This window comes from Thalia democratica, chromosome 2 (assembly GCF_965202585.1).
Source record: "Thalia democratica chromosome 2, ktThaDemo2.hap1.1, whole genome shotgun sequence".
In the NCBI taxonomy this organism is placed as follows: Eukaryota; Metazoa; Chordata; class Thaliacea; order Salpida; family Salpidae; genus Thalia; species Thalia democratica.
This window is the reverse complement of record NC_139166.1, coordinates 102,318,597-102,344,009: the sequence shown is the minus strand read 5'-3', so window position 1 is coordinate 102,344,009 and position 25,413 is coordinate 102,318,597. Positions and strand designations below refer to the sequence as shown.

General features: G+C 26.9%; 1 protein-coding gene across 1 annotated transcript in view; it reads left to right on the top strand.

The window, feature by feature from the left end:
- Positions 1-20,216: 20,216 nt before the first annotated feature.
- LOC145829153 (protein FAM200A-like) overlaps positions 20,217-25,413 on the top strand; it is a 38,259-nt gene continuing 33,062 nt past the window's right edge. Inside the window, exons 1-2 of the mRNA XM_082936880.1 lie at positions 20,217-20,547; positions 20,728-21,000. Coding sequence (XP_082793006.1) covers positions 20,217-20,547; positions 20,728-21,000 — 604 coding nt within the window. The remainder of the gene's footprint in view (positions 20,548-20,727; positions 21,001-25,413) is intronic.

Here is a 25,413-nt window from a genome sequence, read left to right as displayed (position 1 = left end):
AAGAAGATTAATACAATTAAGTTTTGAAACTTCAAATTTATATTTAAACAATTTTATTGTTTCTTATAGTAATCAGTTGGTATTTAAAATTGATTAAGGTGTACATTATATAAGAAAATTACAGAATACTAGTATTTGACAAGCCGGTTTAGGCTGTAAAATATTTGTTCTTTAGAAAAAGCTGTTGAGTTTTAAAAATAATAAATAATAGAAATAAAGTCTAAGCTAATTTTAATTAAATAAATATTTAATAAACATTTGTTTTTGAAAATATTACGTCAAACAAAAATAATAAAATTAATTTAATTATTTATTTTCTCTATACTTTTATAAAAGATATAAACTTTCATATCTTAACAAAACAAATAACTTAAATAATATACATTTAACATAACTAACTACGTTTTCAAGCTAATATCCTAAAAAAAAGTTACTTGATATTGTTTAAAACTGTTTAAAAAATGAAAATTAGTAAACTTTGGTGAATTAGTATACATGTGTTAGCCACTTGCAAGTGACTTCAAAATATATCTTATTACTAACTTAGTATAATAAAACGAATCACACTTTAAAAATGTTTAAAATAAAATTTAATGCTTGTGTTAATGATCGAATGACGTCAGTAGTCATTTGAAAATTTAATTTTGCTTTAACAATTTTTGCTAAAGACGTAGAATAACCCACAATGTTTGCAAACTAATTTTACATTCAATATCAAAATAAGCTTACAACAAAATTCTAAAAAAAAATTTAACGAAAATTAAATACTTAGTTTTGTTGTTAGTATTTTTTTACTAAGTTTCAACGTTTTTAAATTTTTTAAAACAGTTTTTGTTAGTACTTTAGCTATTATTTTGATTAATATTTATTCATACTTTATTTGAAAAATATTTTAGTCAAAAAAAAATCTAAAAGTTGGTCATTAAATCAAAAATTAAATAACTTACTAAGTTGTTAATTTAAAAGTCTAAAATTTTTCAAAACTGCAAAGCATCTGTCTTAAAAAAAGTTAAATTTCTTTTACAATTTGATTTTATACAAGTAAAATTAAATTACGCTAAAAAGTAAAGTCAGAAATTAACCTTACAGAATTAAAACTGAAAGTTAAAAAACATTTCAGAATATTTTATACAATGTGACGTATATTATTACAACTAAAACTTCCTTAAAGTCACTTATGTTAATTTATTTCGAAAAATTTTTACAAAATGATAAATACGCGAAATGTATGATAGTAAGTGATTTTGAGTTAAAGAATTAAATAGCCCATTATTAGATAAGATAACTATGTGTGCATTAAGTTCAGTAAGTTCCTAAAATTCGATTAACTGAAACAAAAAAAAAATCACTTTTCTTTGTAATATTTTTTTTGAAACTAAAAACTATTTCTAGTTGTTTATAACGTCAATAGACTTATTTGTAAATTATTTATACGAGTTCCTATGTTTTTGTAGAAATATTTATATGAAAGCGATGTTAGTCGAATTTATTTTTGACTAATTACTAGGTATACATAAAAATTGCTTAATTATTTCTGCCATTTTATATTAGTTAGACTGAAAAATATTACTTTAACTTTTTTTTCAATTATAATTAGTTTTATTCTACATTTTTGTACATGAATTTTAATTTTTTATATCAAAACCACATTTTAAAGAGCATTTCAATAAATAAATACTAAAATAAAATGTTATGGTCTAAAATAATTTTGTCTAAATATATTAATTTATTATTTAAATAATTTAGTTTATATACAAACAAACACATTATTATAAGCATTTAAATGTAATAAGATTTGTATAAAAGGTAATTATAAAAAACTGTTTTGACACAAATGAAAATTTAGGAATTATGTATATCGAATTGTTTCATTATTTCCACATTTGTAGTTTGTTTTAGAGTTTGAAAGTTTTTTATAAAGACTGCAAAACTAAACTAATGATGTAGTTTTATTTTTTTATGTCAAATTAACTTTAATTTTTTGTTCTAAAACATATTATGACACACGCAAGTTAATGCCTCGAATTTTTAGTAACGTTATAAAATAATTTTAAGTATCTAATCAAAGTGAGATTTAGATGTTTACGGAGTTTAAGTCCTTTTTTGTAGTTAGTTTAGCCAAAAGAAATTTTGTTTAAAAATATATACTAACTTTATTGTTCGTAGATAAATGTTGAATTTAAATTTATATAAAATTGTTATTATATGTTACACATTTAACTTATTTTTTGCTTTTTGAATATATTTCATCTTTTACATTCGAAATTTATAGTTTTTCTCGGCTATTTTATTTATTTATTGAAAATCTTAATAAGTAATTTAGTTTATAGTCTTACAATACTGCAGATCACTAAAATATGAGTTCTTCATTCTATCAAAAAAACGAATATGTTTAAAAAAAAAAAATAATTTTTTAAACTAATGTGACATACTACAATTTTGCAAATGAACAATCATTTACTAATAGTGTATATAAAATACTAGTTTTCCATTAAAGTATCAAAGATGTGAAATTTTTACTTTTTACAGTCTAAATAGGCTGATATGGTTTTAATCATTTATTTCTATATGACCTTAGTGTATAAAATACCATTGGTTTTTAAAAAAACTTTTCAAAAATTAAAGCTAATTATAAACTAAAACAAACAGTTAGAAGAAAATATATGTTTAAACCATATTTTTATAAAATTGATGTAATTACTTTTATCATTAATTTACTTATTTTGTAAGAAAATTGTTAAGCTGTGAAAACACAAAATTAGCTAACTTAATATACGTTGAATTTTGTATCTCAGAAAAAGTTTAATAGTAAAACATATAAATAGATAAAGTAATTTGTGTTGTAAAAAGTATAAATCAACCAACTACAGAAGCTTAGTCTGCATTTATTACTTAATGTTAAGCATTAATAATTATTCAATAAACATTGCGTTTATAATTTTTTATGCCAAACAATATTTAATGGGTTTAGTTGAATATGTCAAATATATTGTCAGTTATAACGTTTTTATAAAATATTTTTTACCAACTTCTATTAATTTATGGTAGAACTTTTACCTTTTATTAATACCTAAAAGTTATATTGCTGAAAAAAATAGTTTTTACAAAGCTAGTTTTTTTTATTTATTTAAATTATTATAGCTTATTTAGCAAAAACTTTATTTTTTTATCAAATATTTATTTTAAATATTTTATGTTGCATAAATATAAAACAATATTTATTATTTAATTGTTTTTGAATATATGTTATATAAACATATTATAAATTTTTTTTTTAAGTTAGTTTGTTAGTCACTAATTTGGTGACTGAAATACTTTATTAGTTTAGAATGTTTAGAATCTAGATGTATTTGAAAATAAAATTTTAATTAGTCTTTAGATTTCCTTCTTCAAATGTGTTTTACAATTTCATGATTCACTTTATTTTACTATTACTAATGAAAATTACGTAAGAAATTAATTTTTAAAACAATTTTACGAATTAGATTTAGCTTTTAAAATTATCAAACTCAAAATATATTTATTTATTCATTAGTAATGATTACAGTACCTTCAAAGATATTTATTTAAACTTTTTCTTTTTAATGTTAATTTTCAGAATTTACAACAAATCTATTACGTTTTTATGAAAAATCTACATACGATTTCTTATAAACCTACTGTTAATGAGGCTGTAATGAGCCGTAACTGAGTTGAGTTGAGCCACAATTTAAACATTATTAAGACTTTACCTTTGAGCTGATTAACTATTTTACTTATATTGTTTTACAACGTTTTCAGCTTATTAAAGTCTTTTGCCATAATTTTTTTTTAATTAAACTATAACTTGTAAACTTATTATAATTTATATAACATTAATTGTTTGCTTTGATTTATGTTTGAAACCCAAACCAAGTGTAAAAAACTTTCATGCTTAGAAATCTATAGGAACAAGAAAATTGAAAAGGGTTTTTATTAATAAGGTTAATATTTTTTTTTTAAATTTTTTTTTTGTTTTCTAAATTGCCGTTTGCCTGAAACTTCTCGTTTATAAGAAAAATTTAGCAAAATATTTTATGGCTAATTTAGAAAAAAAAATCCTAATAATAATGTTTTGATTACTTATACTGATGATATTTATATTAACAGATTTGTATTTGAACGCGTATTGTGTTAAAAAAAGACGATTTAAGTTGTTAATATGAATCATCAAAGGTTAAAAATAGATAGATAAAAATATTTTGAAAAAAACCCGGTTTAGGCTGTAAAAATATGATACTTCAAGTAAAAGTTAATATTTAAAAATTGAAGTTAATTATTTATTTTACCCATAGCTAACATTTATTTGTAAAGTATATGACATCATAAAATTTTAGATCTGCGTTTGTATTTTGTCTAAATCTTTTCTTCTGGTATAAAATAAAATAAAGTTTTAACTCTTGAGCTAGCAATAATAATAACTTAAATAAATTTAAAATATTATTTGATTGATTCATTAAAAGTGGTACTGATTATATTATTTTTGTATCTATACGCGCAATTATGTTTAAAATGTACAAGTAAAAATATTAGTACGAACCAACAAAGTAAAAATAATAGAAAAACAAATTATAATCAGCCGGTTTAGGCTGTAAAAATTTAAAGACAAAAAGACATGGTTATTTTCAGTTTAAATGTATATTTATATGTTTAACTTAAGGATCGTGTGTGTTTATAAAACGTATGACGTCACACAAGGTTATTAAAATTATTTAATTTAAGGACTTATACATTACCAAAGCATTGTTATTGCTCTTGATTAAAAACTTATTACTCGCTTATAAAACAAATGTTTAGTCAATATATACTTTAGTTTTATTAATACAGCTGTAGAAAAAGCAGATGCTTTTAATGTTAATGATATTTCTACTTGATGCAATTTTTTTTTAGTTCATAAACTATAATGCTTTAAGTTGAATTGAATATTTAATGAAAAATATCTTGTGGCTAATAATTAAATTAATAAATAATTAAGTTGATGACTTTTAAAAGTTATAATTATAAGTGAAATATAAATAATTTGAAGTTTTAAAAATGTTTAGTCCTAAAAATTGGTTTTTATTTCTTTTTTTATAATTAAAACTTAAAAAAACTTCAAAACATTTGAACAAAATAATGTTATTTTGATATGTCTAAGGAACTTTATATAAACATTTAAACACTTACTAACGCTACTTACATTTCTCATTTTATTAGAAACTATTTCTTAAACAATTATTTTACATGAACTTAACTATATAACATCATTCAAGGTTTTAATGAGCTATAATTAATTAATCGATTGTTTCTATACTTAGAAAAATCAAGAAAAATCTTGTTTCAAAGACAGTGTAAACTATAGAATATAAAACTAACTAATATATCATCGTTAAAAGCACAGTTTTGTGCTTTTCATCTAATATTACAAATTGTCTTGACCGTAGTGAACATTTTAATAAAAATGGTTTTCAGTAAAATGTTTTTTGAATACAAGCTTTAAGATTATGTCTCAGTGTTAAATTTTTAATATTCAAACAAACATGATAAAATATTTCAACTTATAAAATGAAAAACATTAGTATAACTGTGGTTTCAAGATATAAAACTTTTTTAATCAATAAAAATAGTATTTATCTATTGTAAAAATGTAATTTATGCAATAAAATTTAAAAAATATGTGTTTTCTAATTAAATATTTTCGTAGAACACTGTCTAAATTAAATATTTTGTACTAATATTGAATTCCTCTAGGGTAACATAAAGTTTGTTAAGCAACGACTTATACTTATTGTTATATTTAGCCGAAGCTTAATAGAACTTAATAGTTTGCTATTATATTTTCATGTATTATAAATGTACATGTAATGGTATAAACTTTATTTTAATACTTCTATTTATCTAACAATTATCATTAATAGAATAGTATATATTATCAAATGTCGAAACTTTTAGTGTATGTTTTTAAAAATAATGAATGTCAATACTAAAAACTGTCGTTTCCGCATTTTACCTGATAGCTTATATAAAATTATTACGATAAAACTTACATTTTATTGTTTTAAATAATTAAAAACAAGCGTCGCATTAACAATTTTAAATTCTTCGTTTAAACATTTTAGTTATAAGGCAATAAAAATACTAAAAAAAACTTAGATTTTTATTTATTGTCAATATAGACTTGATAAAATTAAATCTGTTCAGTGACGAAATCAAAATTTTGGCTTCTTTGAATAATAAATATAAAAAATATATTAGCAGATAAAATATTTAAAAAATATGACAAAATATATTTCATATTTACTTCGATTTGTTTGATTATTTTCTTAGTTAGGCTCATCAGAAATTGTATCTTAATAAGTTAAACTAAAGTGAAATTGAAATAAAGTTATACTGTAGTTAAAAGTTATACATTATATAATGACGTGTAAATCAAATGTTAAAACTAATTAAATACTTATACTGTAGAACATTGCTGTACTAATCAAACTTGTTAAATTAAAATAAAACTAAAATAAAACAGCAATAAAATGAAAAATAAAACTACACTTTTATAAAAAATTAACGAAAAATTAATAACATTAGAATTATATGCAATAAGGATTTAAAAAGTCTAATTTTTTATACACACTTTTTCTGTAATCTTTGTTCAAAACTTTGCTTTTATTAGTCTGACTACATTTCCTAAGTACTCATTAATATTTATACATTTTATTTACACATTGAAATTAATGTACTTAATTTTTTTTAAACCTAAAAATTTTACATTTTTACCTCGGAAAGTTTATACTAAAATTAAATAAAAAAATTGAAAGTAAACATGATTATAGGTTACTCTTATTGATATAAAACTGATAATCTTTTTGTGCACTTAAATCAAGTTTATTGAATTAAGTCTATCATTAAGGAAATTTCGCACATACTTTATTATCTAATTATATAAAATAGTATTGTAACGCACAAGTTATCAAATAATTAGGAGATGGTATCAAAATGATATATCGAATGTGCTACTTCGTTTTTTTGAATCTCGAGTATGTAGAATAAGTTGTCAATCAAGCATATACTGAAATTGAAGTTCAGCTCAATGCAGTCAGGCACAAGACTATTTTTAGTTATATCTGAGTTACATTTAGTTTAATTTTTGTTGTTAGTGAGACTTAGAAGCTGATTATATAACATATTTCGTAATGACTAAATTTAAATAAGATTATATAAAATAACATTGTCCACTAGGCAAGACATCTGGCACGCTCGTTTTAGTACGATCAACAAAAAACATCGGCGAAAGTCAGCAAAGCAGAAGCCTGGACTCTCATTTGCCGTGAGACAAGCTCAAGTTTAACAAAATGGTTGATCACGCCAATTCGATCATCAGACAACAAGTTTCGGTAGACTGAGACCGATTTCGTCCTTATTAGTCTACCGAAACTTGTGGTCTGATGATCGAATTGGCGTGATCAACCCTTTTGTTTAACTTGAGCTTGTCTCACGGTAAACTAGAGTCCAGGCTTCTGCTTTGCTGACTTTCGCCGATGTTTTTTGTTGATCGTACTAAAACGAGCGTGCCAGATGTCTTGCCTAGTTGACAATGTTTTAAACGTTTCACGGCAAATGACACTGCTGACCTCACTGATCATTGCCAACAAATGGTTGCTTCATGTGAGAGCATAAAAAACCGTTTGTAGATTGACGACTGCAAGTTTTTCGGTTGTGACTGACTGATGACTCCTAATGAGGACGAAACCGGTCTCAGTCTACCGAAATTTGTGGTCTGATGATCGAATTGGCGTGATCAACCCTTTTGTCAACCATGGTTTATTTTGATCTAATGAAACGTGTTAAATGTTGGAACTTAAGTAAAAAAACTATTATTATTTGTAATTTTTGTATTATAAGTATTGATAGATATGTTTATATATATGTGTGTATATTAAATACTAATTTTTATTTTAAATTTAAACTGCATTTTTATCTTGTAAAGTTTCTATTAAAATTTATTCTTGGCTTTTTTAAGTTGATATATAATTCTTAAGTTATACTCAATTTATAGTAAATCTTTTGGATTTGTGCATCTGTTAGAAGGTTTGCACATATTTAAAAAAACAAATCAAAGTATTCAATGAGTAGTAGCAAGACATAAGCAGTTTTTAGATAGTAAGGTGACATATTAATGAAATAAAATAAGCTAAACTTAGAAAAATGAATGATATAAGTATTGCGAAACACTAAGTTTTACAAAATAAGGAAAATAGATATTTTTAATAAAAAATAGATGGCTGTTGTTAGCAAGAAAAAACGTATTCCGTATGCAAATACATAACTAAATCAAAAACTTTTGCTGCTTACAACAATGTTAATCTCCAAAGAGTTAATTTCAGAATATTTCTATCGTGAATACTTGATAAAACAAATGTTTTATTAGTGTTGAATAATTAGTTTTAACCAAACATTTATCTATTAGTTTCTAAAGCAAGTAGCCACAGACAGTGACTGAAAAATGTTTACCAGAGAAGTTTGTAAAAATTTAATGTTCTTAATTTATATTTATAATTTCATTAACATCTAACAGTTGTGGGAATTAACGTGTGATGTCAGTTTAACACATTTAAATTAATAAGTTGAGGATTCAGAGTAACTATTTTTAAACGTGTACGTTATAGATACTTTAATTTATATTGTCAAATTTATTAAAAAACTTTTTAAAGTATGGTAATAAACAGTATGGTATCAAAAATAACTAATTGAAAATACTTTAACTATAAGATTTTGTGTTTAAATAAATTAACAAAAATATTCTAAAAGTAAACGTGTTGTTATAATTTGAGCTTTTGAAGTAATGTCTTTTCTTTTTTACTATGATTTACTAATAAAATAGAAAACTAGTTTCATACATGTACGTTTAACGTGTTTATATGCGAATTTTAATACAAGACTCTTTTATAAATCCCTCATAATAAAACAAAATAAAAAAAATGTTTTAATTTTCCTATCTGTTTTAGTAAACTTTATTGACATACAATGATTTCTAGTTTTGATGTTAGGTTAAAAAAGTTATTATAACAAAATCATTTTAAAAGTTTAATCAAAAAATCAATCTCTTTTAGATATAAAGTTTATTAAATTACATTTTAGCTGTTTAATTCATGAAGAAAAAAATTTAAATAAAACTAAAAATTTTAGCGAAAATTAACACTCATGACCACTTTAGAATGTTGCCTCTAGTGCAATAACATGTAATTAAACAGTTTGAGATCTTTTATTATATTAAAATTTAATTTTATTAACTTAGTTACAGTTTAGAACTAGACAAAACATTGAATAGAAAATTATTATTTTACTGAACAATTTTCTATTGGTTAAGGTTATCCAAGTTAGGTGGTGTTAAAATATAATTTCAAACTCGATCAAAAATTCGAGATTTTCTATAAAAAGGTTTGTCTTAAATTAAAATCTCATGATAAAAGTCCTTTTTATAAATATTTTGAGTCTAGTTTGAAAGTTTGGTCAAAAATTTCAAAAGTATAATTAATAAGTGCTAAAGTTCTTGCAAGGTTTTTTATATTTAGGTTTTTTTAATTTCATATGGAAGTTAATTTTTTTTTTTGAAAATTTATGTTCTATAAAGAGTACTGCTTTTAAATTTTATGTTTACTTAAACTTATACAAACATGTGTATCTTATTGCAAAAAAAGTTAATATTATGATTTTATTTCTATCTAATATTTTTTAGCGACAAAAGACTAGCGTTTTCACTCAAACAAATATTTTTTATTTAAAGCAAATTATAATAGAACTTTTTGATAACATTTAACCTATGAAGTGACAAACTCTTTAAGCACAATTTTTTGACACTATTTAAACTCTTTAATAAATAGAGATAGTAAACTTAAGGTCAACTTTAGTATACTTCATTACTAGCTTCTTAATTTACATTATAAATATGAATATAAAGCTTAAAAACAAGAATACTTGTAATAATAGGTAAATATTTATTAAGACAGATTTTTAAGGTAAAATTAGCTTTTATTTAAAAAAAGAATTGTTTGAACAGTGAACTTTATAAATTTAAAGATATTTAATTGATCTTTTTTTCTTCTAACATCTTGTGTAAATAAATCTCAGATTCAGTGAAGCAAAATATAGTATAATAAAAAGAAATCTTTATAACATTGGTTTTATAGTTGAAGCATTTATTAATAATTTCTTTTTGTTACTTTCAAATTTAAATGAATAGAATTTTGTGTTTGTGTTCAAAAAATACGAATAAAATGGTTATTTTGTATGATCAAAGTAACAGCTTTTTAAAATATAAATAAAAAATTAGCCTGTTTAGGCTTAAAAATTTGTAAAGAAAGTTAATGCAGTATCTGAAAATCTAAAATACATTTATTAAGTTTACTTGAGGATGTTATTTGTTTTTAAAGTATATGACGTATAACGAATTTAGTAATTTTTACAATAAAAAATTTTTTAAATACTAATCCTAAGGTAAGAAAAGCCTATTTTACGCTTCGTTCATAATCTGTAAAACATAAACTTCGTTTAGTATTTTATGATAAAATGTTAAACATTTAAATAAAAAATAAGTCATTTTTTTTAAATTTTGTACTTAAATTAAAAGTACTAGGTATAAAACACAAAAGAATTTACTTAAATAAATTAAAACTTTTGAAAAGTTTGTTTACAAAATGAATAGTGTATATTTTCTGTAATAGTTTATTTATTATTTCAAATATTTTATTATAATTATTATGATCAAAACATAAATTTGAAAGTTCTAACTGTTTAGATTATTTTAAATCGTTGTTACAAATACAATGTACCATGAGCAGTTTACTTAAACGAGGTTTTTTTTAACGAGCAAAGTTAAAATATTAAGTTTATTAAGCTACATGAAAATATTGTAGTATTATCATCTGTTACTTGATAACTGGTTATGTTATATTTTGAAAATAAATAAAAAAGTATTAACTTACAATGAAAGAATATGCTTTAACGTTGTTTTAAAGCTGCACAACATGAAAGTTAACTTAGTAAATTATATTTTACTAATTATTTGAGAAAATGTAACTAGTTGTTTTCTAAACAATTCAATCAATATGACATTTTGTTTATGACGTAGTTTTTAAGTGAAACTTAGTCTGCAAAACAAACTACAAAATATATAAGTAACAAAATATATTTCTACAATAATAGTTAATAGATTACTGTACATAATTTTATACAATTTATTAAAATAAATCAGTTAAAGTTATAAAGATAACTTAATAATAACTGTAACTAATTTACTATCTTAAGTGTAATACATTATAAAACAAATTATCTAGCAGCTTTTGTATTTAATAATTTGTAAATTATTTTTAGATAATTACACTATTATATATTAACTGTAATATGAAGAAAAATTTACTTTGTAAAATGCATTTTCGAAATTTAAAAGTAAAAATGATTTACAATAATACTTTTTAACTAAGTGTGGAGTTGAAACAGATTCTGCAACCTGTTAAACAGTTATAAATGTATACAGTTGTCGTATTATTTACAAATTCTTGTTTCTTTTATTGTAAAAAAAAATGTCCTTATTTTACGAAAAAGGGTGAAACTTAACATAGATTAAGGTTTAAATTTGATAATGTCTTTATCATAAAACATTATTTTTTTGAACCGTTTGCTAGTTGTGTCTAAAAATTATTAACGTTTACTACAAACACCTAAAATTTTAGTAAGTCTATTTTTAAAATTTCTTCAATTAATTATGATATATAATTTTATATGTTTCAACAATACTTAATCTACGTATTTATTTATTTATTTGTTTATTTGTTATTAAATATTATCACTGATGTCATATAATTAAACTAGCATGTTTAATATTTTGCTATAAAAATTGTAATAAGGAATAATTTACATAATACATTTATGGTATAATTAATTACATCGTATGAAACTCTTCTACCGTTGATTTGCAAGTCGCTTACAACAACATAAAATTTTTAAAATAAATGTACTAAAATCTAAATGCTAAATTTTCTTTTTAAATATACTGTATTAATTACAGTTATTATAATATATCTTAAATGCCACAATTAAAATCATCTTCATACCAAAAAATACTTAAAATTAGGTAACGATAATTAAATTAGTAGACCTAAAAAACAGATATCTGATTAACTTATTTTATTAAATAGTTAAACTTTATATGACTGAACGTTTTTTAATAACAAAACTAAAATTTAATAAACTTCTGTATTTACTGTGAATATTTTATCATTACTTTTTGTTTCTAAATTTTATCTCATAAAAAGTGTTTCGCAAGTGCTCAAAAAACTAAAACTCCAAAAAATATTTGTTTGACAGTCATTTGAAATTCGTGTTACTTAATTTTATTAATTAATATTGTAATAAATAAAAATAGTATTAAATTGAATAAATATTACTTTATTTACTGTGTTAAAAAGTTTAAGTTTGTTATTAATATATTTCAAAAGTAGATTTTAATTTAAAGTTTAGTTTGTAATGTTAGTTTGTATTTGAAGAATAACTACTTGTCAATTTAGTTTAATTATTTATTAACAATGTAAAATCTGAAAAGAAAACAACTATAAACATAAACACTAAAATGAGCTATAGTCTAATTATCCTACATCCCCTCCAGCTCATTAAAGATAATAACAAGTTTAAGGCAATGACATAGCTCGTCAAGAGGGGATTTAAACGAGTAACAAGAACATATTACTAAGATGAAACTAAATTTTACGCATTAAAAAAAAACTCAATTGACTTAAATAAAAAATCTTTAAACAAGGGATTTATTTGAAGAAAATCAAAACTGCAATAAAACGCACTAAATAAATCAAAAACAATACAAATTCATGCTATTTCACGCTGAATCCTTCCTGGCTCAGCAATCATCACTATCAGCATCTATTGAACACTCAGCACAAACTTTTGTATAAACAGGAACAAACAGACTTCACTTACGGTGATTTCTACTTTGGAGTACTCCACTTTTAAGCCTCCCTGGCGCATTGAAGTCTTTCAACCTACGCAAAGCAAGCGGCACCTTATTTTTTTGGGAACTATGGGAGCAGGAATGTACTCTTCCTCAACCTCTTCATGATCCGCTTCAACCTCACTGGTTTTACCACTATTGGCACTGTTGGAATCCTCTGTAATCTTTACAGAAGAATCAGGACGTTGAGGACCAACATTGCACTCATGTGAGCTTGGTAGATTACTGCTCCAACTATGGGAAGTTTTTGCTTCAATGCTTGTTGAGGCTGGGTTGTACATCCTTAAAAATTTTCTGTTCCTCCGAGTAAGTCTCCGTGAACCATCAACTCTGACTACATACTGATCATGTTGAAGCACCTCCATTATCACTCCGCTTCTGTCCCATTTACGTGGATGAGTGCCACTCTGGTTCTGTAGTAAACACCTACTGCCAATATAGAGAGGCCGCAAATCCCTGGCTCTTTGGTTAAGTACTTCAGAATTTTTAACAAATCTTGTACGGAGCGCCTCTTCTTTAAGCTTCCATGCTTTTCTCCACATGGGTCGCACATTAGGATTGGAGAATTTGTCAAGTTTGTTCAAGAATGAGAAACTATCTCGCAGCTGACGTCCATATATGATCTCGGCTGGAGACACTTGACAATCGCTATCAGGAGTATTTCTCAGATGGAGCAACGCACTTAAAAACTTGTCATTGTCCAGACTTCCTGAAGCGTCAACATTTGATCTTAGCAACCTTTTTACCTGTTTGACGGCTACTTCCGCTCTGCCGTTTGATCTTGGATAGTTAGCTGAAGATATTCGATGCGTGACATCCCAGGTTTTAAGAAATTCCTTTGTTGCACTGGACGTAAATTCCGGTCCACCATCACTCGATATTTCCTCGGGTATTCCAAACCTGGAAAACAAAACTCGGAGGCACTTAATCAACCCACGCGAACCTGCCTGAGAGGTTCCGCTAGATGTGGAAAATATTTCCGACCAACCCGACAACCTGTCACCGACTACCAAAAAATTGTTTCCGGCAAACTGGAAAAAATCTGCGAATATTTTTTCAAAAGGGTTTGTAGGAGGATCAGATGCTTCTTGTGGCAATGATGCTTGAGAAGGTGAATTGCGGTTGCAGCTTTGACAATTGGCCCGAATTGCTTCAATGTCTTGTGTAATACCAGGCCAGAAGACAATCTGTTGAGCACGACTATACATTGATGTGACTCCTTGGTGCGCCGAGTGTAACTTGTTGAGGACCCGATATCGTAAACTGACGGGGATTACTACTCTGTCCTTGTAAAGTATAGCCCCATCACTTAAGTACAATGCATCATCGTATCTAAAATACGCTGACAAAGATTCATCATGTTTCAAGCTTCGACCTTCCTCAATACACCTGGATACTCTTGAAAGAACTTTGTCATTTAGAGTCTCTTCTACAATTTCCTCCCAAGTGATTGCCATTGAATGGCATACTTCATTACTCAATGAAGCAATTAGAAGTGATTCGTTAGTCAAATCATTATCATGTGAATTAACTACATTAATCGAGCTTGGATAACGCGATGCAGCATCTGCCGCTAGATTAGTTTTACCTGGCATGTAATGCACTTGAAAAAACCATGGCAAAGTACGTTGTTTGAGCCTAAAAATGCGCGTGTTGTGAATTTCGTTTAAGCTGCGATCACCAAAAATCTTTACCAGTGGTTTATGATCCGTAACAACCACAAGATCTTTGCAGCCCTTAGTGAAATACTTTGTCTGTTCTAATGACCAAGCAATAGCAAGCGACTCCCCTTCTATGGCAGCATAATTCTTTTCTGCCCCATTCAGAAACCTTGAACCTGCAAGCGTCACTTTCCAGCCGGTGGTGCAGCAATCTGGTAACCGGCTATTGCATTTGCAGTGTTTCTGCATAAGGAAGTAGCCCAATCCTTGCTTTGACCAGTCTGGTCTAAGACAAGTCAGTTTTCCAAGATCAAAAATATGAACACCGCTCTTTATTGCGTCAATGATTATCTCTTTTGATTCATTAAATGATTGGTTTAATTTTTCTGTCCACATAAACTTACATTTTGGACTGAGAAAATCTCTAAACGGTGCCATGACTTTACGAAGTTTGGCATAATTTGCGACTTGATTTATCAGACCAAACCAGCTGCGTATATCTGTGGCAGACTTTTGGGTTGGGAAATTGCGAATGGAATCCAGATATTTGGGCAAAGGTTCTATACGTTCATCAGAAATTCTAAATCCAGCAAAGTCAACGGACTTTTGACAAAACTGGAACTTCTTTGGATTTAGAATGATGCCTGCATTGCCAACTTTTGACAGAAAATCTATTGTTCGCCACCAGTGACACTCTAATTCTGAATCAAAAAATATGGTGTCATCAACACACCTCTCCTTTCTTTCAAAATCAGATAAAATAGCTTCAAATCGTCGATTGTAACCATCACCAGATGATACAAAGCCTTGAGGTGCTCTAGTAAATCGGAACCTGCCAAACGGAGTGATAAATGTAGTAAGGTGTTTATCACTTTCTCTCAGTGGAACTCCATGATACCCGTTCCATGCATCTGTTACAGTCTTGAACGTTCCCTTTGGGATTCTGCGCGCTAGTTTAAACGGAGTATCTGTAGCGCACGTCTCCCTCTTGCACGTCTCCCTCTTGCAATACTGTCCTCCTAGGTGACCCGTCCTGTTTCCTGGTGACCACCATGCGGTGACACCAGCTTACAGGTTCACCAAATGGGACACGTTCTAAGACACCCAACCTAACATCTCGAATGAGATCTGCTTCAACCTGTTTCTGCCAATGAATAGGCACGTGAGCTGGTGTATGACAAGCACGTGGTTTAGCATCATTCTCCAAATGTATCTCAAGTGGAGGCCCACTCATTTGCTGGAGTAATTTATGTGGACATACATTAAACGTTGAAGCTGCGTACCTTTGTAAGAGCAAATCACGCATTTTGCTCACGTTTGTATTTGTTGCCTTAAACGAAAGTTTGTTTGGTCGGTCTGGCACTCTACTCCTTGGCGGGCAATCACAGGTCACATCTATATGCGATTCCAGTCTATTCGGGTTATTTTCATTTGAACTTACAGCAACTTCAGAATGCTGATGAGGCAGTTGAGATCCAATGGTGGGAAAATCCTTATTAATAATCAGGAAGTCAACCATGGTTTCATAGGAGAGAAAGAATCTGGTCACTGAATCTTTTACATAAACAATTCCATCACATCTGATAACCTCCTTCTTTGGAGACACTCCGCTGAAAGTTGCTTTAAAAGCCCCTAGAATGTTAATAGGAATTTTATTGGCAGCCCGAATTGTGATGGATACAGGCATTAAATCCTTCTTACAAAAACTAGCCTCTTGAAAGTTTTTCCACCCCCAAAGGTTCGACTGTGCTCCAGTATCAGCTAAAGCACTTACCCATGCAAACTTGTTTGTGCCATGTCTAGCAATCTTGACTGATGCACGAGTATGATCAGTCGTTGCCTTGGCTTTACGCAAGGACTTCTTGCTGAATATGGTGTTATTCAACATGATTCTTTTACTTGCGTGTAGTGACATTATTTGGGTATCTTGTTGCATAAAATCAGAACGATCAGCTTGGATTTGAACAGCATTAACCCTTTTTGATCGACTACGCCAACAAGATAGACAATATCTGAAAGGCTTTTAATTTTGGTTACCTTTTTCGTTGAAAGGATAGAAAAGCCTTTTACAGTTCTGGCACGGAACATGTTGGGACTTATCTCCTATATTGACACGTCCCTTCTTCTGACGTTTAAAGGAAGAGACTGCAGATATGGTCCGCGAATTCTCAGTTGCATGGCGTCCCATTTCTTTACTTTCAATAAAGGAAATTAAATCAAATGATGACCTGGATAAGATATCTTTAGTACTGAGAACTTCTCTTCTTATGTAATCATCCCCAACGCCAGCGAGCATAACGTCTTTTATTGCTTCTTCTGTGTAGCTCGTCACATTGCTTTTCCCACAGTCACACTCACTGACTGAAGTGAAATTGCAGGTTTCTGCTTTGCTTCGTACACGTGTGGCAAACGTTCTGAACGGTTTATCATGGTCCTGATGTAGGTTCATAAGTTCTGCTCTCTTTACACCAATAGCAACTTTTATGACTGCAATCGACTCCATCAGTTTAGCAACGTAACTTTCTGATTTGGCCATCAGTCGAGGATCACTTGCTAACATAAGATCGCCAAACTTGTCCTGCGCACACTGAAAAAGCTGTATGCTTGCGTTTTGGTTGCTTATATTCGAACCAATCTTGAATGCCTCCCACCTCCGAATGAAAGCAAGCCGTGTCTCTTGGCTGATTCCCCGGTCAACCCTTGGTCGAATCAATTGAGGTGCATTTGGCATTACTCCAATATTGGATAACTCAGAATTTTGCTCATGCTCCACTTTGTGGAGCTTGAGAAGGCTACTCACAACATCACCGGATAGATCTGGCGTCTGGAACTCGCATCCACGAATTGGGCACTTTACTATAACCATTTTACTTTTCTCAGATTGTTGATAAGATTTTACATGAAGAATAACTCCTTGTCAATTTGGTTTAATAATTTATTAACAATGTAAAATCTGAAAAGAAAACAAGTATAAACATAAACACTAAAATGAGCTATAGTCTAATTATCCTACAGTATTTATGTAATGAAAAAACGTATCTGACTTATAGTGTCTCTGACACAGATCACAAAAAACAAAAACTCATATGTAATAAGAAGAAATTAAATTAATAAAATAATTTAAATTATCTATCTTTGATTCCGTAGTAAATTTTAAAATGTGAAAAATAGCTTTACAAATTAAAACACATTTTTCTGTAGTATCAAGAGATAAATTTTAATTCAATTCTTTAAATAAATAAAAGTAAAACTTTAAAAACATTTAATAAACATAAGCCTTTTTTTAATTTACTACTTTTTTAACAAAACAAAAGTTTTTACATGATATTTTTAAATAAATAAAACTTAGGTTTATCTAATAACTAAAAAGATTAAACTTTAATGTTAAACAAAGTAGTTGGTAATAAAAAGAACTCTGTTTATAAAATGTTAATTGGAATCATTTTGGAACTTAAGTTAATTCCGAGTGTAATACAATTGAAAAATTATAAATTGATAACGCAATTATCTTATTTTAAAACTTTTACCAAACGCTTAAGAAAAGTAAAAGTGACTAAACAGTTTTACTAACACGAAAGAAATGTTCAAGCAAATAGAAATATCTTTTTTACTTGATTTAAAGTACTATAACTTTTTTTTTTATAATATGACAACACTCATGGTATAAGCTAAATTTAATAGTTGGAACTAATAACTTATTGCGTTAAAGTGTCATCAACTTTTAAGCACACATTAATATATTTAAATACTATTTCTAAATTTTCAAGCGGAATTCATTTAAACCTTTTTACTTTGAAATTTTTCTACCAAAATAACAAAAAATTGTATATATAACGTCGCTTATTTATATATAATTTATAAGATATTCTATTTTGTATCAAATCTTTTGAGTTTCTAAAGCTTTTACATGTATTAAAAGGAAATTGGAGCTGTTCATGCTATGATCAGCTCTACAGAATCGATTTCTAAAAACTCGCAGAAATTACTGTTTTTACAAAGTTAAAATGTTAGTTAAAATCAAACAATTAATTATTAATTTTCAAGGCATATAGCCACATATAGTGGCTGAAAAATGTGGAGAAAAGAAGTCTGTAAAGATAAATATTTTTAAGATGATTTATAATTTTGTTGACAATTAACACTTGTTGGAATACACGTGTAATGTCAAGTTAAATTTAAAGCAATTTTAATTATAAAGTTAAAGGTATTAACTAACTATTCTAAAACGTATACGTTGAAAGTTAAACGCTATAAAATAAGTAGTATAAATTATTTCTTTAAAGTTTAATAGTACAAAGAGATCAATTAAAAATAAAATTCAAAGTCAAAAAGTTATAAATGCTAAAAACAATACATATAATTTTAAAAATAAAATTCAGATTATAAAAACATTAATGATCACTTGTCAAAATATAACTAGACTTCATTATTGAAAATCTTTATAATTTATATGATTAATTCATCAGCTGAAATAAATCCTCAATGAAACGTTTTACACCACTTTATTCTAAAAATAATCAGAGTAAGGAATATCCATATGTCATTTAAAAACTAATAAAGAAAAAACCCTTTCTGTACTAAAAAAAATTAGAAAAATAAATGATTTGCTAAAGAATATAAAAATAAGTCAAAAGAATATCAGTTAGGCATAAAAAATAGAATATTGAATAATGACAAATTCTGCAAAAATCCTAATTTAAAAAACTTTTATAGTTGTAATGTCTTAACTTAAATTAAGTACTGCCATTTCGCTTTTATATTACAATAATTTAGGTAAACAATAGTATCAGTTTTTGCAATAGCCTAACTTTTTAACAGAAATTTTCAACAAGTATTTTAAAAAGATGACAACTACCAAAATTTTAAACTAGCTCAAAAAAATTGTAGTAAAAAGAAAACCGTTTTTTAATTTATGAAGACATCAAAAATTTAATAAACCACCTAAAAGATACAATCGTTAGAACCCCAGAAAAATCTCGCCTTATATTATTAAGTATGCAATTCCATCAATAATTTTTCAATTTACATTGAGTTTCAATTGCTCTATAGAAATTGCTCTATAGATGTAAATAGCTTCCAGTTTTTAAAGTGTTACCAAAGTAATTAATAATTTTGTGTATGCTAGTATTTTTTGTTGTGTTTTATACAAAAGATTCATCACTCAAAACTGTCGTGTCTGATTATAGAAAGTAGTCTCAGTTAGAATTTAGTATTTGCTAGATATTAATTTAATAAGGTAGGATTTAATTATGATGGGTAGTACTAATAAGTTAAGTGTACCACAATCAGTCCACAACTTTACTACCAAATTGTCAACCTTTGCTAGCTGTTCTACTGATTACTAGATTAAAGTATTTTTTTCAGTTTTTAAAAACCTCATTTTGACTCAGACTTGTTTATACACACTCTAGCTCAGTGCTTCTGAAATGGGGTTCCGCGGAACCCTAGGGTTCCGCGACGCCTCTCAGGGGTTCCGCAAAGCCTTTCAAAATTTAAGAAATAAATTTGAAAGAAAAAAAAAACATAAATCATAAAACTTCAAAAAAATGGAACACATAAAAGTTGTCATAAACCTATTTTATGCTGAGCAACTAGACGAGTCTACTGACGTAAGCGGCAAAGCCTTGTTACTCGTTTTTGTTAGATATTGTTGGCAGGAAGGATTCAACGAAGATATATTATTTTGTGGAGAATTACCCACAAAAACAACTTCTGTTGAAGTAATGAAATGTGTCGAAAATTATTTCATCAGCAAGGGTTTAGAGTTGAATAAATGTGTCGGCATTTGCACTGACGGTGCAGCGTCTATGACTGGGTCCAAAAATGGTGTAGTGAGGAAAATGAAGGATAAAGCAGTTGAAGCTAAATGGATACATTGTTTTTTACATTGAGAAAATTTGGCAACAAAACATCTTCCTTCTTGTTTACAAGAAGTTCTCTCAGCGTCGATTAAAACTGTTAATTTTATAAAGAAAAGTGACACAAAGGCCAGATGATTCAAAGAACTTTGTGAAAGTTTGGATGCTGACCATCTGCAACTTCTTTATCACAACGAAGTTTGCTGGCTGTCGAAGGGGCGGACACTGGTTCGTGTCGTTGGATTAAAGAAGCAGGTGTTCACCTTTCTTAAAGATGAAGGCTCAGAATTAGTGAAGTTATTTGAAGATGATGTTTTTTTGGCCAGACTAGCTTATCTCACCGATATTATCGAAGAATTGAACGCTTTGAACTTAAGCATGCAAGGGAAGCAAAATTCCATTTTTGTCATGACAGACAAGATTGAGGCATTTAAAAATGGAATTAACTTTTGGATGAAAAAGGTTGGCAATGGTAGTTTTGCGATGTTTCACCGGTTTGATGAGGCCCATGAAAAATGCATAGAATTCAACTTCTCTGACGAAATATACAACCACCTTGATCTTTTGTCTATAAAATTTAAACAATATTTTCCTGAAGATGTTTGCATCGGAAATTTATGGATTTTGATTCCTTTTATGTGTGATATTGCTTCAGAAGAAGTGAATCTTCCTACAGATACAGAAAAAGGATTGCTGCAACTATCTTAAGATAGTAATTTAAAATTGAGTTTCAAAGGAAAGGAGATTTTAGGTTTTTGGATATGTGCAATTTCAGAGTACCCCGTCTTAGCAAAGCGTGCAGTAAAATTTCTTTACCATTCACCACCACTTATCTTTGCGAGTCCAGCTTTTCGCATGTAACAAAGATTAAAACGAAGCAAAGGGACTGTATGCTGACTCCTACCTTATCTGCCTGTCTCCGTCACAGTTTATCCAAAATCCAGCCGCGCATTGACATGCTTGTTGCTAAGAGACAAGTTCAAGTTTCGCACTAAATGTTTTTTATTTATTTTTCTTTAGGCATCTTACCCGTTTTTTAAAGTAATCTGTGAATTCGATTAGGTTCATGTTCATTTCGTTATTGTTTGTAGCTCTCATTTTGTTTTTATTATGCAAGGAAATATTTTTATGACGTTGAGATTAATCATGTTTGTTTTAGTTTATTTATTATAGAATCATAAAAAACATATTGCCTCTGGCGCACTTTGAGTTTGACTCGACTTAATACTATTACAATTGGTATGATTTCTAACAATGATATAGTTTTGCAAAAAATTTCGTTTTTCACTGAAATTCTTTTGTTTTTTGCAGGAAATATTATATTAAACATTTTATGTAAAATTAAATTAGGGGTTCCGCGGAAAAGTTGAACTTTGGAAAAGGGTTCCGCCACTAAAAAAAGGTTCAGAAGCACTGCTCTAGCTAGTTTTATTGACTTAAACAGTGGCAACCCTGCTAGTTTGAAAATTTTTGGGAATTTTAGAATTTGAAAAAAAAAAAGTCCGGATCTAGGTCCGATACATCACTAGTCTAAACAAAGGTTATTCATTAAATAAAATTTATTACTTTAATTAAAAGATAGAAAATCGTTGATTTAATAAAACTTATATACAGGTACAATTAAAGTTATATATAACACAATACTGGATATTAAAGACCTTATTTAACAATTTTCGATTTCTTAATAAAATTTTATTCTAGTGTTTATAAAGAAAAAATATTTTATAATCAAGTTACTAAAAATATTTAATATTATTAATTTATATCCACTCAAGGTTATGAAAAAAAAAATAATTTGTTTATTTTATTATTAAACAAGTTTTAAAACTACGATGACCTCATAAAAATTACCAACATAACAGACATTTACAATTAAAAAAAAAGATTCTTTTTAAGATAAAGTTCGGGTTATTTTTTAATCTAACTTAATAAATGTTCTTTTGTTCTTTTTACTAATTTATTTAATTTATTAAATATTTTCAAAGAATGTTTTACTTCAAGTTTATAATACAACAGTGTGAAATCATACCTAAAGGTTGCTGCGAGAAATTTTAGAATTTATAAATAATATACTACTTGTATAAAAAGGTTTCACAATATAATAGACAATTTTAACGCCTATTTCAGTTAAAAAATACAACTGATTTGTTAAAATTTTTTAATAAGAGTAAAAACGATTCAAAAATAAATTGAAAACCAGTCGGTTTAGTCTGTAAAAGTTAGAGAACCTAAGAAAAAGATAAACTTAATGTTTATTATAATTTTACTTAAAGATAGCATTTCCTTTTAAAGCATACGACGTCATTAATTTTTTGATCTGCGTTTGTTTTCGCAAAAACAAAAAAATACTTGCTTCTATGTAACAAAATAACAAAAATAAATTTTATACCTAAGTTGTAGCTTAAAGTAACTAAATAAAAAATTTAAAATGTTGTTTACTAGAAACTATAAACTATTATACATATTAGTTCATGAAACAAAACAGGTTTAGAAATTAAAAATACTTAATTAGATAAATACTTAATACTATAAAAGACAAAGTCGTGAGTAGGCTTTAAAACTATTTAAAAAAATAGTAAAAGTAATTTTTATTAGTGTTCTGTTATAAATGAATAAAGTTTTGCTAATGACTATCCAAAGTCTTTCATGTAGATCAACTTATAATAAACTACTATTACTATACTTGAGATTGTTTTTAGTTGCGTGATTTAAAGACGATTAGTTATTTTATGTTATTAAAACTTTTTATCAAACTTAAACTTTTATTAAAAAATATTATTAGTAAATTAAATTTTACAGACTTTTACCAGTTTGCAACATTTTTCATAGTATGTAGAATAACATGTACACCGGATTATACCAGTTCAAACTAAGTAGAAAAGTGCAAAGAACTTTTCGCTAAGACATGTTCTTTTTAAAAATAGTGATTGACTCAAAGTTAGTATTATTAGACTGACACGTCATTAAAAGTTTTCATTAAAACTTTATTATGTATAAAAGAGTATTGTTTTTTTATGATTTCATACTGTTCTCTTTCGATAATTTTTGCATATAAGTTTTAAGTGAAACTATAAACTTTTGTCTATATTATCATTTAAAAAAGCTTGAATAATCAAGGACTTTTAAAGTTTTCTGATCTAAATAAAAACATTAAGAACTATATTTTCGTATTGAAATGAATGATTAAACCTTAATGGTCGTTTTTATAAACTTGCGACCTGAGCGCAATTGTGAAAATCAAATTTAGCCACTAAATCCCTAGTAACATGAAGTTATCAGAACCAATAATAACTAGAAAAGAAGTAAAATGTTTGAAGAGATTGTTTCTACTTTCTATTAACTTAAACTAATTAAAACATTAGAATTTTATATTATCAATTGTAAAATAAATATTTTTAAATATTTTGTAGCACATGTAAATTTTTATAAAACGTAACATTGTCGTGTAGTTTTAATAGCGCTGAAGGCGATATAAATCTTTCAGTCATTCCAGCTGCAACCGAACAGAAATGTAGGTTGTAAAAGTTTAAGAAGTAACTTAACAGGCGACTTATGTGCTGGACCATATTTTTGTAAAGAAACAAAAAAGCTTTTGATGTCAAAAAATGATTGACTAAACGAGAAATTCCTAAGGATAAGCAGTGCTGATTACTCAAAGGTAGATAATCATAAGATATGTTGTTTGTTACGTAAGTGATTTTGTTTCATAACTGGCTATTCAATAACTAAAGATAAAAAAAGCTTCGCAATATTTCAAATTTACAACAAAAGCTTAGAACAATGCAGAATAGAATTAAGACAATGCTTCTTTTAGATTTATTAATAACCCTTTCGAGATATATTAAATTCGATAGTATATATTGTTATAACAAATTAACTTTTTAAGTCTTTAAATATTATTTTAAAGATATTTGAAAGTTTTATATTAAACTAAAAATTTAACTTAAATTTAGGAAATAAAATACTTTTTCGTTAAAACTTTAAAAATGAGTATTAAAAATACTGTTTTAACTTGGAGCAATAGAAAATAAAAAGTAAAGATTGAGTACACTCAGACTTTACATTAGTAATTTTCGTTCAGTGTTCAGTAAATGTGTGTTATAATCAAAAAATGTATATAAATTGGGCACAATTTAAAAGTGTTTTAAGAAAGTTTTAAAGTGGTATTTCTTTTTTTTTAATATAAAGAATGGAAGTATAAAATTTTAGTAAATGAAGAATTGTCTAAGTAAAACTTGTTATAAATCGTCTTAAAATGTACAAAATGTATTTTTGTAATATCTTGCTACATGTAAAATTTTTAGTTTAAAATTCCAAAGTCGAATATTTTTGGTCCCATGCAGCTTGCAATGGGATTTTGTTTTATAAAATCGTTTGTTGCCTTGAAAAATTCTTTAAATCATCTAAAAGTTTGCACAAGGTACTTTTTATATTATTTAAGAAACTCAAAAGTCGCTTCAAAAATAAGTACCTTAGTGATTGTACCGTTAAATAATTTATTTAATGTATGTATATATATATAAATATTATAAATAAATATAATTTGTTTTGAATTTAACTGGCTGATGATTAAAGCTTTATGAAAAATTAAAGCTTTATTAAACATATGTACCAGAATTTTTTAAAACGCCATTTCAATAAGTTATTTAAAAGCCCTTCAAGTGGGCTCAGTAGAAGGTGTTTAAGTTTGAACATTAACCTTATTTTATAAATATATATATATATTTCTCAAGTATAAATATAAACAAAATTTGACAAAAAAATTATTGAAACAGTCTACAGATTAAAACCAAAATAAATAGAAGATTTTATTTTATGAGTGTTAAATAGTACAAAATTAATAGTCTTATATAAAATTTGCATGTTTAATATTTTAGTTTAAAAG